Genomic DNA, 18,014 nt, shown 5'->3' on the forward strand with positions numbered 1-18,014 from the left:
GATATTTAGGACTATGAGATTTCTTGGTTCATCTTTACTGAACTGATGTGTATATCAATTTTCACAGGACATCACTGAGTGATGGTCCCTCTAGAGGAGATTGAGGGTGGGGAAGGAGAGTCAAATCAGGTGTGGGTGCAAAGGGAAATATTGGTTTTAGTGTGTTTAAACATGCCTGCAATGTTATGTCTGCAGTGTCTTTGATGTTCTCCAAACCTCCAACTAAGTGGCGCTCATATTCTCCATCTTGGAGATGCTGAATCATTTCCAGATTGTGGCACAGTGCCAGCATGATCTTACTGTCATTCATAATGTTTCAGAGCAAGCAAAAGTAGAATACATCCTTGTTTATCACACAGGCATGTTGAATTAGATTTAACTATTGTTTAAATCCTTGTGAGGTTTTCTCCCAGTAAATTTATCAGTGGAAATCAATGTCCAAGAAGTACTTTTTGGGTTTGGAAACTACACTGTACCAATGCAATTTTCATTTCAGTTATCAATTTTAAAGGAAATTGTGATTAAATTGACCTCAATTCTAATAAACCCGCATACATTTACCCTCAAGACAACAGGAATAGATACAAAGGTTTTAAGACCACTGTGGAATTTTTGTTAATCTCACTTTCACTCATACAGGAAATGGACTTTTTTCTCAGTTACAGTAATCATAAGAACAAACAAATGTGCTGCTCACATGAAAATATTGTGCCAATTTATGAAACCATGATAATGTAAAACTTATGCAAAAGAAAAAAGAAAGACTGGAAAATTGCCCTTGTGTGCCACCTTTTACCAGTCTTACAATCTTACATTTACCAGTCTTACAGTTCCTAGTATCACATTTACCAGTCTTACATTTACCAGTCTTTTGCCACTTTCTGCAGACATTTTCCATAGTCCCTTGTCCCCGGCTTTACCTTGTTGGTTGAACAAGTGTGGGCAGCTTTGAAAGCTGATGACTAACTTTGTTCTCCCACAGACTGACTGATACTCAGACACATAGACCACACATCTGAAAGCCAAGAGCCTCGGAAAGCATCTTGGACTTGCACTTGGCCTTTTCAGTGTCTGCATGCAAACTGTGGTGATCCTCCTGTGAGACAATAACAACAACCATAATAATAATAACAATAATAATAATAATTATTATTATTATTATTATTAACACATTATTATTGTTGTTGTTGTTGTTGTTATATCTCACATAAACAAAGAACTTACTATTACTGTTTCTTCTTTTATATACCTTAGTCTGTTAGGACACAGGTAAAAGGAAAAACTTACATAAATTGCATTACACTGCATTGTATTTCCACAGTAACTAACTTGCTTATAATGGAATCACATAGGAAGTATGCACATCCAGAGGATAGTCATTAGAAGAGATCATCTTATTTAACACACAGTCACTTTAATGGCTCCATAAAAGAAAAAATCAATTTACTCAAAGTGATTGCTTTCCATTCAAGTGAGGGTGTGCAAACAACTTGTGCGTAAAATGTATCAGTGCTCACATAGGAGATTAAAGATGTGACACTCAAAGCAGCTCTCTGTTCCCAAAAGCACCACTAATTTCCGCATCAAAACAGCTACTTATATTTTTTTAACCAAAGAATACATTACATTGCAGAGTGTTTCATCTGTATTGTAAGTGTCTTGAAGGGCCAGTGGGTCATGATGTTCCTCAGTGGTCAGCCATTATTAATTTCCTAGTGCTCCGTCAAACACCATCTTTTATTTAAAGCCGAATTCTTGTTCAAACAAATGCGGGATAAAAGGAAAAAAGCTTATGCTAATATATTTTGTTCGATTACACAATTAGATTATATTCAATGACTAGCACACTGCTCTGATATCTAATTGTAATTTTGCTTTGATGTCATAGTGGCCAAAAGATCATCCTGTTGCTTGTACTTTGCGTTCATGCTGCTTTATATCTCATAACTACTGAAATATAATTATCTTAAGGGGTGGGGGGGGTGCAGTGGGGATCTGGGCCTTGGCATGCTGGTAATTATATGTTAAAGAAGTATACTCATTTAATCTCAGCAACGCTGTGTAAGAAAGAAATGAACATGGAAAACCACTTCAAGAGCTGCTAATTGCTTTAAGGAAAGGAAAGACGTCAAGAAACATCAGTATAAAATTATGCATCCATTATGTCTCACACCAACCTCGATCCTTTGAAAAAGCCCATGTAGGGTCTTTGTTCTCCATAAACACGGTGCCACTCACTGATATATTTCAAAATGGACATCATATATTCCTCTAACAATAAAACAATATTTTCCAACTTTTAAACTTCAGTTGCTATGCATCTCTATATGTAATTTTCCCCAGAAAACTTTAATATGCTTTAATGGAAAATATCTTATAGCAGGAACTGCATAACAAGAAGAGCCAGGACAGAACATTTTGAGAAACTGGATAGATTTGTCTTCAGCACATACTTTTGAAATTCCACAACAGGCTTTTGGATGAGATAATCATGTACAGAAGAAAGTATGTTTAATGCTTCTCAGTAAATGAGAAAAGACAAGCCAGGAATAATAGAACATTCAGTTTGTAAAACAGCAGGGGATTTAAAACTCCTCTATTTCCATCCTTTGCTGCTGACTTTGCAGAAAAAGAGAAGGAGGAACATTTTCATGTATATGTAAATATGCATGAAAAACAACATGTCTGCTGAATCCCAACTAATTGAGCTTGGACTGTATGCTTCCTAGATTTTCTTTCTCAAACACACATAGCTAAAAAGCTTAAAAAAAAAAAAAAAAAAAAAGAGCAAAAAGCACACTAGTGCTAAAAGTATCCAAGAACTAATTCGTCTTAGCTTCCTCTAATATTTCAACTGACTTTAACATATTGTATGTTACACAGCATTCCGCATGCATTAGCAGCAACTGGGACTCACATGAGTTATTGCAAACCATTTGTGAACAGAAACATGAAAGCAAACTAGCTCCCTCACAACCTTTCTTGATCATCAAAGAACTATTGATCAAATGGGCCCTCCTTCCATCAATTCCCTCAGCAAAAGATATTGGAGCAAATGTATACATCCAGTGCATATTTGCTGCAAGCCGCACTGTTTAACTGACTCCTGTATTTTGTTTGTGTGTGTGTGTGTGTGTGTGTGTGTGTGTGTGTGTGTGTGTGTGTGTGTGTGTGTGTGTGTTGGTTTTGCAGGCTAACAAAGTGTCGGTGGTGCAGCAGCCTCATGGAGTACACCCACTTACATCGCTTCTGCCATACAGCAATGAACACTTTAGCCCTAGTCCTCCACACCTGCCAGCAGACATGAGCCAGAAAACAGGTATAACACATACAGAAACCAGGTATATCACAAATAGAAACCAGGTATAGCACATACAGATATGTTTGTAAGCAGATATATTCAGTGCCCATAGTACAAATAGATAAATGGCTATTATTTATTCAGGAAACAATTTCCACTCTCAGGAAAATTCTAAGATGACTATCCCACTGAAAGGGAGAGTTGTTTTAATAGAGATCAAATTGTTTTTGAGGTGTTACACAAGGACAAATAAGGTGAAGGTTGCACAAAATTGTCATCAAAACCACAAGAGAAAGCAATCCTGTGTATTATAACTCTGCTCATGGTGTAAAGTCTAGAACTCTCTCCCTTCTGCCCTAGTTAAGTTTATGTTCCAGCCTTCTCTTAATCCATGTTTTTGCTTCTGTGTTTTAAATATCAGAGCTTTCCTTCTCGTTTCCTTCTTCTGTCTGTTTCTGAAAATAAATAACCAACAGGGAATTATCTGATGTAGGCAATAACTGGGGTCGAACTTCTGATTTTCTGTGGAGGCTTCAAAAATGTTTCTTGATGCCAGCCTCAGAGCAATGACAAAATGCACAACTCCAGCCACATAGCAATGACATAATACACGACTCCAGCCTCAGAGCGATGATACACAACTCAAATGATAAGATACACAACTCAAATAATACGGTACATGACTCAAATGAGATAAACTACTCGCATCATCACAGTTTAACCAATTATATATTAGAAGCTCAGATATTTATACTGATAGAAGTTGTCCTAAGATTTTGAAGAGAATTGGCAGTTCAAGAGGTGAACTGCCAGTAAACTCAATGTCATCTTCAGCCATCTCACTGCTTATCTTAACAGCTATACCTTAATATGCTGTGTTACAGCACAGGCACCAGAAGGTTGGAGTGCAGTGACTGCGGCTCTGGAGTTAACCACACTCCTATTGAATTCCAGCTGTGCTAGAAGAGATGCCAGGCTTCCCACTGCATGAGCCAGCACACACACACACACACACATATATGGGAGAACAAATGCATGCATAAACACACACTCTCACAAGCCAGAAACAATTCGAGTGATATTCACACTCCAAACTATCTCTCATACACAAGCTACTCTACACAATACGCAGAAGTGATAGAACAGGCGTATGGTGTTAAAATACAAGGCCATACAGACTGCTCTGAACTCACAACAAAGGAGGAGACAGTAGTGAACAAGTGTCAGAAGACAAAAGAACAAATATGAGATGAGGGGATTGCTTTTGACATATAAGTACACACAACTGTTAAAGCAAAAACTTTAGGAGGCAGGTCCCAGTCCTCATAAATTCATGAGGTCTAATTTTAGGACGGTACTTTTACTGAGTTGAGTGGTTCAGCTTTTTAGCTTATAAAATGTTCAGGCCAATGGCATGACATTAATATTCATATGCCATTGTGTAGACATAGTAAACAACATGAGAATGTTGGCCAAAAAAAAGTTGTCATCAAAGTGTTGTTGCCAAACTGAAAGGAGTACTAATTGCTGTTATTTTGTTGTATGTGTCCTTTTCATGTAGTGTTGATATATCCTTCAACGGTGTAGCCAAGTATTTAAGTAGTTAGTATCTATCACACAGTTCAGCAGGCAGGATGAGAATCAGGGACGTTTTTTTTTTGTTTTTTTTTTGTGCAGAGGTACAGCTGGAATTCCCCCTGCTGGTTTTGCTAGTGTTTCTGTCTCGTCTAGACTGAGGTGCGGTGACCATGCCCAGGGCCATTTGACTCACCTGTAATAAGAGGCTTTGGAACAGCTCTTCCTCTTCACTCTGCCTGTGTGTGTGTAAAGGGGAATTGAGGTTGTGTTTAGGTTGGAATGGGGATATTAGCTTTCAGACTGTTTATCTGTTTCTTTCATTTTTCTACATTTATGTATCTTAACTTTTTGATTTTATGTATGGGTGTTTGAGTGCAGTCAGTCAGTTGCCACCAAACTTACCAACCGCGACCCTGCAGGCTTACAGGATGAGGCTGTGATATGTATTTTCAGTCAATACAGTCATTACTGTATTGACAATACATCAAGGTAAAGTACAGGGGGAAATGAAAACTCTGTAACTTTGTATTGCTCTTACTGTACTGTAAAAATTGTTTTACTGTATTTGGCTGTACACCTGACACACCGATGGAGTTTTTTTAGGGATACTCTCCAGTCATCTCAAACTTAGAAGCACTCTCACTTTCTCTGGTTTTGGAAACCAAAATATTATCTGTTGTGTATTGAAGGGTTATTTGAATCCTACTCATTTGTCATTTAGTGAAGCTCTCTACCCCAAGAATAACCATTATAAAAAATTTCCCCCTGCTTGAATTAGAAAGCACTTTAGACATGATAACACTGAATAATTTCCTGAAAACTTTTTGTTCATTTTTTGTAAACTTCTTCATTTGCATCTACAAAAAATACACTTTCACTTTTGATATTGCTAACATTACCAAATTTTAATAGATCTAAATAGTTTACATTGCTTGCCGTTTAGGCCTGTGTGTCGGGGCTTTTTGGTATATGGCTTGAACTCCTCTGAAATAGAAACCTACCAAGCTTGAGCAGACAACACTTTCACAGTGAGAGAGTGCAGCAGAAGGGTAGGCACCAAGCTTTTCTGCAGGGGAGACAAAGACAAAGCAGGTTGAATCAGTCGCATTCCATATCAACAGATTTATAGAGGGCTGAGTGCAGAAACAGGCCTGAAGCATTGGCAAATGACTGTCATCAAGCAGCATTCTTCTGAACAAACACAGGTTGCCTTTAGGTTACACGTAAATGCTAGGTGCTTGCTGCTGACAAATGACTTCCTTTTGAAGCACACAAGGTCCCTTTTTGTTTTTAAAGAGTTGTAAGAACAAAGTGAAATGTCTTCATCCAAAGATGATTTCATCCTTAGACATGACTTTACTCAATCCTAGTATTAGTCAATTCTAGTATTAATATTAGGATAAGAACACATACCTTCAATATTAGTATCCTAGTATTAGGATAAAAGCACCTAATATTAGGTGTTCTTGTTATGGGTCACTCCAATGTTGTGTTGTTTTACCATTGCTGGATTACAAAAGGGTTTTCAAAATGGAGGTAGTAGCTGGTTGTTCCTTAGGTATTGGTGAGTGGAAAACAGTTTAATTGGATGACACTAACATTGTTGTATATATTCAAGTGAGGACCAGTTTCACATGCATAGTTCATGCTTGTTTTTAGAGACATTTCTTCCTTGTCACCAATAGTTTATGAGTGTTGACAAATTTAAACAAGTGAAGGGGGAATTTAAAAATATAATATTGTAGCATCAGCATGATTTTACAAAAGAATATATGTGCATATCAATAAGGCCAAAATCCTAATCCTTTACACCATTTGCAAATACAATATCTGTAAATATAACACTAATGTTTGTGTATTTCTTCCATGTCTACCTGAGCTAACTGAGAAGTGACTGACCTTTAAGATAAGCCAATCGTAATAACAGGTTCCCAGCCTAATAATGATGCCCTTAGTGGTCCAAGGCTTCTTATTTAACAATCCCAATCCCCACTGTCTCGTCTTTGTTCCTCACAGGCGTTCATAGGCATCAGTCCCAGGACCTCTCCACCTTCTATCCCCTAACCCCTGGGGGAGTTAGCCAAATCACCCCATCCATGAGCTGGTAAGTTCCTGCATCCACTCTTCAGACCACTGTCAATTCATTTTATATATATGTATATATACATACACACACAACACACGATTTGCAAAGAAACACATACAGAAGTAAACATATTTACAACATTTATTCAAAGCAACTTACAATTATGACTGAGTACAATTCAAGAAATTGAGGGTTAAGGGCCTTGCTCAGGCATCCAACAGTACTAGCTGCCAATGTTGGGGCTGAAACAGGCAATCTTCTGATTACTGGTCAAGTACCTTAACCACTAAGCTACCACTGCCCCTTCTTATTAATAAGAATGCCAGTTTCACTAAGCTTCTGATGAATATCTTCACCGTGAGTGCCCAAACTCTTGTGCACAATTACATGGTTATATAAGAATTATATATCAAATCCACACAGCTACTCCTCATGTAATGGTTGTCAAACAACAAGAAAATGTATTTCATATGTAGAGATTCTATCCAATGACTAATTTATAACCTACCCGGTCATAATTCTAATTCGTCCCTGTGCCACAACACTAATAGGGCTCAATGCTTTGTTATATCCTAACCCACTTAACTATTTAAGACATCTCTACTAGTAGAGTAAGAATATGCTAGAGTATGCCAAGACTTTATTATATGCACAGGAAACTGACAATTGCATTGTATAATTTAATTCTTACTTTGTACTTCATATCATTCTTCAACAAAGAAGCTGCTTAACTAATCTTTAATGGCTATCTGCAAGTCAATCCCTGTTCAACCTCACCCTATTGTGTAAAACACAAATGCATATGTTGCCCTCCCACTCTGATGGAATTCCCTGGGGTTGAGCAAACACCCATCCATAACAAAAGCGGTGCTATTCAACATCATCCCCAATGTGTTTAACGTCCTGTCTAAGCCTCAACCCAAAGCCTCAAATGAAGATATATAAAAACTTTAGTTCACATAATTCAGTGATGTGGTTAAAGGAAATCAAGGTGCTATTTTTACCCTCATATCCTCAGATCACTTGATGAATAGCACAGCCCTTTCCTGTTGTCTACAAATCAGATTTAAAATGTACATGAGCAATTGAAGAATCAAAATGGTGCTCTTCTACATTGCCTTCTTTCTGTGTTTTGTAATGTGATTGTAAAACAGCAGCAGGAAGGGTGAATTGAATTAGCAGCAAATTTTTGAAAACCTTTTTCCCCCAAAATATCCTCTATCTGCAAGTCTTCACTGGCAAAAACCTAAGAGTAGAGATCTTATCAAAAGCACAGAATGTGGTTTAGCTGGAACACATATGACCCTCTTAGGTCATTCATCCGAAACTATTAAAAGTCCTCATTAAGGTCAGAAGTCCATGTGACTGCATTTGGCAGTCAAAAACTCAGTTCAACCCAATCCTTATCTCTCTTCCTCCACCCTCCAATGACCTGCAGGCAAAGTCAGTCTGTGTATCCACTCCACTCCTGTGGCTTCAGGCAGTCTTACACCTCCAGTCTCCCCAGCAGCTCCTCATACTCCAGGTACAGTATTGACTGAAGCCAGCCTGGGACTGGGGATCCAGCCAACCCGCATTATGCCCCATGGTCGGCCTGCCCTACCTGCTGTCCAGGCCAGCTCACCCAAGCTTCTGCCCAGGCCAGCTCGCCCAAGCTTCTGCCCAGGCTAGCTCGCCCAAGCTTCTGCAATGTCTTTGTGCACAAGCTGCATCGACTTGATTACATTGATGTAAAGCAGACTCTAGATTACTCCTAGAGCACCACCAGTCTGAGTGATCTCAATGGAGGAACTTAGGTCAAAGCATAATAATAAGCAATAATAAATAATCTCTAGTCAAAGAATAAATGAAGATCCAAACCAAGATTTGACCCTGTAGTCCAAAGCCCAAAATCACTTGTGTACTGTAATACCAATACTAATTATATTGTATACAGTATATACTCTCATTGATGATCAGCAGAGCAATGTGTGGGACTAAGGTACAGTTAACCAAACACTTCACATACTTGCAAATCTGTCCTTTAATATTTATTTAGTTTTGAGTGGTCTCAAGACTGGCATCACAATATGTCTTTGTTTTGAAATTTGTGGCCATTAAAAGGACCATCCATCAATTTTAAAAGCACTCAAAGGTCTGTAATTTAAAAAAAAAAAAATTAAATAAGATGTGAGATTAGTGCAGGTAAATATTTTTGGATTGCTTCGGTTGTTGTTGTTGTTTTTTTGTTGTTGTTTTTTTTGCTGTGTAAGCCCAATGCTTTGTGTGCGATTAGCTCCATGCCTTGTCTTGAGATGGATGATGGGAGAAGGCATCCCTAAAGCTGATATTGCTGAAGGAATGTGCTTGAGCTGTGCCAAGCGCCTGCAGTGTGTTGTTGTGGCTTTTCCCATTAGAGATCTGCTCCATCATGAAATCCTTCCTTTGTAACCCAAGACCGGATTTACATGAACTAATCACATTAAGATTACTTATGAGAACTAATAAATCCAAACAGATATTTGAATATCAACAGACAACTGGGTGTCGTACATATTCTCTCTGCTCCTGCTGATGAAAGGGGAACAAGAATAAACAGCTACTGCTTCTTTGTTTTGAATGAAAGGAATATGAACAAGCTTTCTTTTTCAAAGCCAAACTTTCAGTTATAGTGATAGTTTTACTTCGCCTTCAACTTAGATAGCCTTTATATCATCTCTGAATATTGCTATTACAAAAGTTCCAGGAATGGCAGGATTTTATCTGGGGTTTTTTGTTTGTTTGTTTGTTTGTTTGTTTGTTTTGCTTGTTTGTTAGTTTTTTAGACTTTTAGGTGCTCCAGCGGTGAAAAATATACAATTCTACACATATCTGATAAAAAATAATATCTGATAAAATGCTATAAAATAGCAGATTAATATCTCAAATATTATTTGAGAAGAAGCCATCCTTCTGTGGCTGCTTTCAAAGATATATGTTCATTGTGCTCCATTTGCAAAATTGCCATTGACGGCGCAAGTAGAGTGCCATCTGCTGTTCACAAGAGGGAGCGCCAGAGATTGGATTCAAGGATTAGCTCAGCCTGTTATTGGATTTGTTAAATTATTAATGGGGAACTCAAGACATAGATCCTGTTCTAAATGTGTTGGAATATGATGAGTCCTTTAATTTATGCTTAAGATAATTAAGGTCAACTTACAAGAAAATAACTGCAACCATACTATGTTAATATTTGAGATTCCCTTTAATATCTTAATAGCACAGTTCTCAAAGTTCTTTTTTTAAATAAATGAAATAACTATGCTTTCCTTGTTTGATTTATAAAGGTTCTCTCATTCTCTGATGTTGGGGTCATCAGGCATGCACCCTACAGGCATCCCACATCCAGCTATAGTGCCCCCTTCAGGCAAACAAGAGCATGATCAGTTTGACAGGAACATGTATGTGTAAGTATCTTTCAAAGTATTTTTTAATAGAAAATTAAAATATACGTCAGAGACATAGCGGGAGGACTTTCATGGTCAGGAAATGATTGAATTCATAATTCAGCGAGTCCAACAGCATTTATTATGATAACTCCTATTGTTGTATATAAAATAGCTTTCCAACCATCCTGTACTTCAAACTATTAAGCCATTACATTATCTGAAATTTCTGAGTATTCACAAGATATTTAACATATGTTTGACACCAGTATAAATGTTTTTTACATGTATGGTAGTAAGCCTCATCCAGAGCCCAAGAGAGACAGAGAGCCCAAGAAGCCAGTGATCAAAAAGCCTCTGAATGCCTTCATGCTTTATATGAAGGAAATGAGGGCGAAGGTCATTGCAGAATGCACCTTGAAGGAAAGCGCAGCTATCAACCAGATACTGGGTCGTAGGGTGAGAGATCTCTAAACATAATCTGTGGGCATTTAGAAATGCTTTTGCTAACCATGTGCTGTACCAGATTTGAATTTATGAATGGTGTTATATGGTGTTATAGAAATAATTAAGAATGATTACTTCTCTGGATAAGAATTTACTAACATAGGATCTTTGCTGTTGACATACACCAGTTAGTACAGTACTGGAGGAAGGTTCTGTTTTTTTTGTTTTTTTTCCCAATAAGAAATATAATTCACAGTGTGTGCATATGTGTATGTGCTGTGTAGTGGCATGCTCTGACCCGTGAGGAGCAGGCTAAATACTACGAGCTTGCCAGGAAGGAGAGGCAGCTCCACATGCAGCTCTACCCCAGCTGGTCAGCACGAGACAATTACGTGAGTGCTTATACACACACACTACCACACAAAATACAGGCCTTTTTTCATCTTACCTTAATCACGCAGCTTTGTGGTCATGTCTTTCCAAGTCTATTCAAGTTCAAGCCTTGGCTGTTGCCAAGAATGTCAGAACAACCACTGATACAGTTCAAGCTTTCAAAGATGTGTGAATTATTCCAAAATGTCCATGTCATGAACCTATGCTATTTTGGTGCCTTTTCAGGAAAAGGTATTATCAGTCTGTGTCAGACCAGGAGCGCTGAACACAATTGGTTTTTAAAATTTGGGACCAGGGGCCGTGTTGTTCCATAACTGAAAAATAATGTGTTTCAATGTACCACTTCAATGAGCATCCAGATAGTTGTGTGATTAAACTCAGTGCACATGTATGGTATCATAAAGCTATTACCATGGTCTTGCAGGAGGCTCGAGGAGGGCGTATAATGGCTAGAAGGGTAGCTAACTGTATAACTGTATAGAGCTGGAGTAGGAAACAACTTCTGCCCACAGATTTACTTTCTTAAACATCCCTATGGGGGCTCCAGATAGAACTACCCTGTGATTTAAACCTAGCGCAACTTATTTTTCCTTAGGAAATACATGTTATATAAATATACATAAAATATTATTTTCTTCATCTGTTTCTGGGTAATAGATCAATTTTCTTAGTGAGTGCAACACAGGAAAAGTATAACATTTCTAAACTCCCTCTAAGTGCTATGTTGTAGTGCACCATGTGGACAGTTCATAGAACAAAGCAAGGCTCCCACAAATGAGTGACGATAGAAGCTGTGTCATTAAAAAAGAAAGTGCCCTCACATTCTTTTAGCCAAATCATGATTATCAGTTAAAGATTAAAATCTGAGCACTAATAGGAAATGGCAGACATTTTAGAGCGTCAGTGTTATGTAGACAAGCAACTGTTACCACTCCTTGTTTATCTCACATAGCCTCGACCTTGATAGCCTGGGGGGTTTTGTGATACAACTTCCTCTTTTTAAGACATTGATTTCCTGCCCGTCATAATCATCAGCAATGTAAAATGTGTCACTAAGTTTGATAAGGCTATGGTAGTTATAGTGTCCCTATATTATCTAAAGTGATTGACATATGGACTTCAAAATTCCTTAACAATTCTGCAACTAATTTAACATGACAGTTGAAACTTGAACTTGTCTGTCTTAAACTGTTCATGCCCCTGCTCTGGCAGAGAACAAGGGAGAGAAAGTGTGACGGGATTGTGGTCTACCATCACTGTCATATCACTGACATGCAAACAGGAAACAAAGACCGGATTCTGGAAAGAGGGGGTGGGAGAAAGCAGAGATCTCAGCAGTGAGAGCTGAGCTCCCGCTTTCAACATGCTTTTCAAATTAGTAATGACTGCCATAAACACTGCCAAATGATTCTGCCTTTACTGTTTGCTGATTCTGCCTTTGCTGAGGTTGTATTGAATTCAGTAATATATATATATATATATATATATATATATATATATAGAGAGAGAGAGAGAGAGAGAGAGAGAGAGAGAGAGAGAGAGAGAGAGAGAGAGAGAGAGAGAGAGAGAGAGAGAGAGAGCATATTGCTGCACTGATTAGCTGGTCATGATAATCATCCAGTTTTCCTAACGTCCACTGCATACATTTCAAACATTATTGTCAGTTTTTATTCTCAGTTCTCCCATGAAGAGTCCCTTATCAAAATTACTCCTTCATCTCTTTATTTTCCACAGGGCAAAAAGAAAAGGAGAAAAAGAGAAAAGCAGCAAGACTCTACTACAGGTAGAGCAATGTTTCAGTTTAGTGTTCTTTCTTTGCTATGTTCCTGAAAAAATTCAAAAAGCAACAGAATATTATATTCTGCAAATAACATATACATGCAAGTTTTTAAACACAGCAAACTGCGAAACCTACTGTGTATTAATGCAGTCTACACTAAATTCATCCAAGTCTTTCATTAAATGCACTATACTTTTGCTGAGATTAGTATGCAATTGTTGAGCAACTTAAATCCAAGTGATATGAATCCTCTGATATGAATGTGTCAAACCATACTGCCATTCAGCAAGATTCAGTTCATGCTAATGTCATTTTACTAAGACAAAAGGATGCTGCTAAGATGGATCCGAAACACATACTTCAAAGAAGCTGATGCTCTTCACTTAAAATGTAAAATTTCACCTTGAAATCACTTTTATTTTTGCTTCAGGTTTCTCATGCTGATATTCAATGAAAACCTTTGGAAGCACAACATATTTTCCAATAATGTCTGTCTTTGACATTTTAACAGCCAGTTTAGCACATTTGTAGACCATGATGTGTTCTAACACGCAGATTAACCTCAGACCTCCCAGAAGTGAACATGCAACAATTTATAAACTATTAAAGTCCAAAACATGTGACATGTGAAAATAGATTTTGAGGTGAAATTTCCCTTCATATTTGCCCTGTGACTTTCTTTAAGAGGTCTTGAATTTTATTGCATTTTCATATTCTTTCTTGTCTATTAATGCTTGACTTCTCTGACCATGCCTTCTTCCTCTCTTCCTGACTTCCTCTCTTGCTTTCTCCCTTTCTTCCTCTTTTCCTCTCTCCCTCTCTCCCTCCTGCTCCTTTCATTTCTACGCATATACGCATGCTCCCTTGCGCTCAGACCCTGGCTCCCCTAAGAAATGCCGAGCTCGCTTCGGCCTCAACCAACAAACGGACTGGTGCGGCCCCTGCAGGTGTGTACCTTTCCTCATGTCCTTCCATCCAGCCAGCCTATCCTCTATCTGTCTGTCGCTGCTGTCTGCTGCTCTGCATGCTCTTCCCTCACTAACACCGAGGGGCATTGTTGTTCTGAACCAGCTCTGTAGTGTAAACATTTTTGAAATTAATATTTAAACATGTCCAGAGGTAGAAATAGCTAGGCAGCAAAGTGAAGTTCTTCGGAATCAGCTCAACAGATCTGGAAGATCAAAAATAAAGATTCTAGAAGCAATTTTAGAAAATAGGAATAGCAGGAAATAATCTTGTCTAACATGTTGACTGTAATTTTAAAACAAGGAGACATTTTCTCCTGAAAACAGTACTATACTTTAAACAGCATATACTTTAAATAAAATACAGTAAAAATCTAACAGAAATAGCTCACAAATATACACTGTAACTTCACTTTTGTAGAAGTCATCAATACTTTAGTAGCAGTTTTGTGGGCTTTTTCATCAGCAGGGCTAGTGTTGCAAATCCTGTCATATCTATGTGTCTCCCCCATCATCACATCATGGAAACTATCCGATGCAAGTCTTTCACACACAATTTGCAACCTGAAAAAAAAAGCGAAATGGTTGTGGTTTAGAAAGCTCCAGTAAACCCCTAGACTAAACATCACCCGGAGCCCTGATAAACTGTTGTACTTTGATGCCATTCACACCTAGACATCTCCCCACAACTCCCCCTCCATATTGTTTGCCCTTGGCCCCCGCCCCCCGTCTCTCTCCTCTCTCGTTATCACTATGCGGTCAGCCTAAGATGCATTTGATGGCACACGCTGACATTTCTGAGGGAGCACTCACAGTGAGACGTACCCATTTTGCGGTAGCCGAGAGTAACGTTCTTCTCTGAGGAAGGCTGAGGCAATTTCAAGCAGAGCAGAGAGACTGTGTACTACTTTGATTTGTACGAAACTTGCAGAGGAGGGCCGTAACAGCTGACACTTTTGTTCTTTTGTGACATGAAAGTTCTTCCTGTTCTCCTCACTTTTACTGCACTGTGTTAAGGCAGATGTTACTTGGTAAAACTTTACCTAAACACATGGAAACACTTTTTAAATACCCCTTATAATTCGTACACAAATCTGAATTCAAATATTGACCTTAGGATAAAATTAAGCTCAAGGACATGCAGTTTGTTATACTGAGTAATTCATGTGATATTTCTTTGATTGTCTGGTCTGCTACCATAAACCAATATTAAAATATTGTGATTTTCCTTGTTTTGAAGTCTTACTCACTAAAACTGTTTGCTCTCAGAATTTAACAATAAAAATGTTAAACATTAACATGCTTTTGTAATTGACTGTTAAAAGGTTTAGCAAGAAAATCATTTCAAAATTAACAAATTGTCCCACTCAAATAATTATGCTTTTATAAAATGTATTAATAGATTTTCTTTCAATACTCCTCAGTTTTTGTGTAAGAAAAACTATACACTATGTGTGCAAGTATAGTTTAAATTACTCAGTAAACGTGAACAAAATAGCATGTTAGAATATAGTATGTATATGGACCTTCCACCAAGCTCCTGCTATATAACGAACTTATACACACACACACCCTGGCCAAAAAAAAAGGTCACACTAATATTTTGTTGGACCACCTTTAGCTTTGACTACAGAATGCATTCGCTGTGGCATCATTTCCACAAGCTTCTGCAATGTCACAACATTTAATTCTGTACAGAGTTGCATTAATTTTTCCCCAAGATCTTGTATTGATGATGGGAGATTTGGACCACTGTGCAAAGTCTTCTCTAACACATCCCAAAGATTCTCAATGGGGTTCAGGTCTGGACTCTGTGGTGGCCAGTCCATGTGTGAAAATGATGTCTCATGCTCCCTGAACCACTCTTTCACAATTTGAGCCCGATGAATCCTAGCATTGTCATCTTGGAATATGTCCATACCATCAGGGAAGAAAAAATACATTGATGGAATAACCTGGTCATTCAATATACTCAGGTAGTCAGCTGACCTCATTCTTTGGGCACATAATGTTGCTGAACCAAGACCTGACCAACTGCAGCAACCCCAGATCATAGCACTGCCCTCAGTCTTGTATGGTAGGCACTAGGCATCACTTAAGCTGCCTCTCTTCTTACCCTGATGCACCCATCACTCTGGAACAGGGTAAATCTGGACTCATCAGACCACATGACCTTCTTCCATTGTTCCAGAGTCCAATCTTTATGCTCCCTAGCAAATTGAAGCCGTTTTTGCCAGTTAGCCTCACTGACAAGTGGTTTTCTTAAGGCTACCCATCTGTTTACTCCCAATCCCTTGTGTTCCCTTCGCATTGTGATCATCGATCATGATCATTCAAGGTTTTTTTCTCCCCACTGTCCTTCCACTTTTTAATAAGGTGTTGGACAGTTCTTAACCCGATTTTATTAGTTTCAGCAATCTCCTTAGATGTTTTCTCTGCTTGATGCATGACAATAATTTGATCCTTCTGAAACAGATTAACATCTTTTCCACGACTACAGGATGTGTCTTTCGACATGGTTGTTTAACAAATGAGAAACTACTCATTGCATCAGTTAGGGTTAAATAACTTGTTTCCAGCTGAAACAATCATCCATGCAGTAATTATACAATGGGGGGCTCTTACCTATTTGCTTAGTTAAATCCAGGTGGTGACCTTTTTTTTAGGCCAGGCAGTGTGTGTGTGTGTGTGTGTGTGTATTGATTTCGCTACACTTAATTTAGTCTGTTTAGTGACCCTGATATATTTTGCAGTGCCTTTGGCCTTTTGTGTCATTATGATGAATTGTGAGTACATATTTGTGACATTTTACATCCACGCTTTATTCACAGATAACTCTCTTGACTGTCCCTAGGAGGAAAAAGAAATGCATTCGCTACCTTCAAGGAGGACAGTGCACCAGCCCCCATTCTTCCGATGGAAGTGCTATAGACTCACCCTCTTGTCCAGTCCATCACCTGACAAACCCCACCTCTCCTTCAAACTGTCTTTCCTCTTCTCCCACATCGCCAGCCAGCAATCTTTATCCACCAACCAGAAAACATCTCAACCCTCGTCCCTCAACACTCAGACCTAACAAACTCTCTCTTGCTTTCAGCAGATTTAAAACAGAGACTGCAATCCACAGCCTTCAGCCAGGTTGCCCTATACCCCAGGTCCACTAACCATCCAGGCCCATCACCCTGTGTCCAAAACAAACTAATCTTCATCTGTCAGGATCTTCATTATTCCTATCCCCAAAACACAAGAGCCAATCTTAAATCTTGTCCAAGATTGTCTGTGCTTCAGTGATTTCTTCATGTAAGGGGAAGAATGTGGGTTGTGGCTGAGCTAAGCCATCTTCCTGCTTTGGACATAGTTTGCCAAGGTATCACAATGTTATCAAAAGATCAAGGGCCAGTTTCTGCACACAGCTGAAAGCTTGTCACAGCTAAAGTATTCTGCCATTTGGTGATGTGTTACTGAAAAGACAATACTAATGTGTCTGGAAACTTGCCCTGTTTCATTTTCCTGAAAAACTTTCTTAAATGATCATATGGGTATTTCAAGTGTTGTAAATCTGTTTTGTTTTTTTGTTTTTTTAAATATATATATAGATATGGAATTTGAATATGTAATTAAACATATGTTAAAAAACATGGTTTTCATAATTGTCATTCAAACATAGAAAACTGCCATCTTCCAAAATATTTTGTTCCATAGATCTAAAAGTGTATAGTATGTCTGTCAATCAAACACTGTGTTAAATGAAGTTATGTGCATGTTTTTCCAGCAGCAGAAATAGTTGAAAAAAAAAGAGAAAAAAAAAGCAGCTTTATTTTGCTTTTCATATCTGCACTATCAAATTGCTCTATATGCACACCACTCAGGATTCATTAAATGAGTCTATTCTAACATGGAATAAAAGTGCAAATTTATAATGGAGCATTCATTTGTGTCAGAGTAACTTTTGCTGCAATCAAAGTACTGTGCTAGTTCATCTCTTACAGCAGAGGGAGCTGAAAGGCTGCTCCTCTTATCTGCTCTATAAACAAAAAAAAAATAAAAATAAAAAAAAAAT

The 18,014-nt window shown here is 38.2% G+C and overlaps 1 protein-coding gene across 9 annotated transcripts in view; it reads left to right on the top strand.

The window, feature by feature from the left end:
- tcf7 (transcription factor 7) overlaps positions 1-17,908 on the top strand; it is a 38,674-nt gene extending 20,766 nt beyond the window's left edge. The window contains exons 4-12 of one of the 9 annotated variants that reach the window (XM_081719042.1): positions 3,193-3,319; positions 6,896-6,983; positions 8,404-8,490; positions 10,271-10,390; positions 10,666-10,828; positions 11,101-11,208; positions 12,944-12,992; positions 13,864-13,936; positions 16,809-17,908. In XM_081719042.1, coding sequence (XP_081575168.1) covers positions 3,193-3,319; positions 6,896-6,983; positions 8,404-8,490; positions 10,271-10,390; positions 10,666-10,828; positions 11,101-11,208; positions 12,944-12,992; positions 13,864-13,936; positions 16,809-17,118 — 1,125 coding nt within the window. In that variant the 3' untranslated portion in view covers positions 17,119-17,908. Of the gene's footprint in view, positions 1-3,192; positions 3,320-6,895; positions 6,984-8,403; positions 8,491-10,270; positions 10,391-10,665; positions 10,829-11,100; positions 11,209-12,943; positions 12,993-13,863; positions 13,937-16,785 lie in introns of all 9 variants that reach the window. The other 8 variants (XM_081719046.1, XM_081719043.1, XM_081719047.1 and 5 more) reach the window with 8 other exon arrangements.
- Positions 17,909-18,014: the final 106 nt, after the last annotated feature.

The sequence above is a fragment of the Electrophorus electricus genome, chromosome 8, assembly GCF_041902795.1.
Source record: "Electrophorus electricus isolate QZ-2024a chromosome 8, ASM4190279v1, whole genome shotgun sequence".
Classification (NCBI taxonomy): Eukaryota; Metazoa; Chordata; class Actinopteri; order Gymnotiformes; family Gymnotidae; genus Electrophorus; species Electrophorus electricus.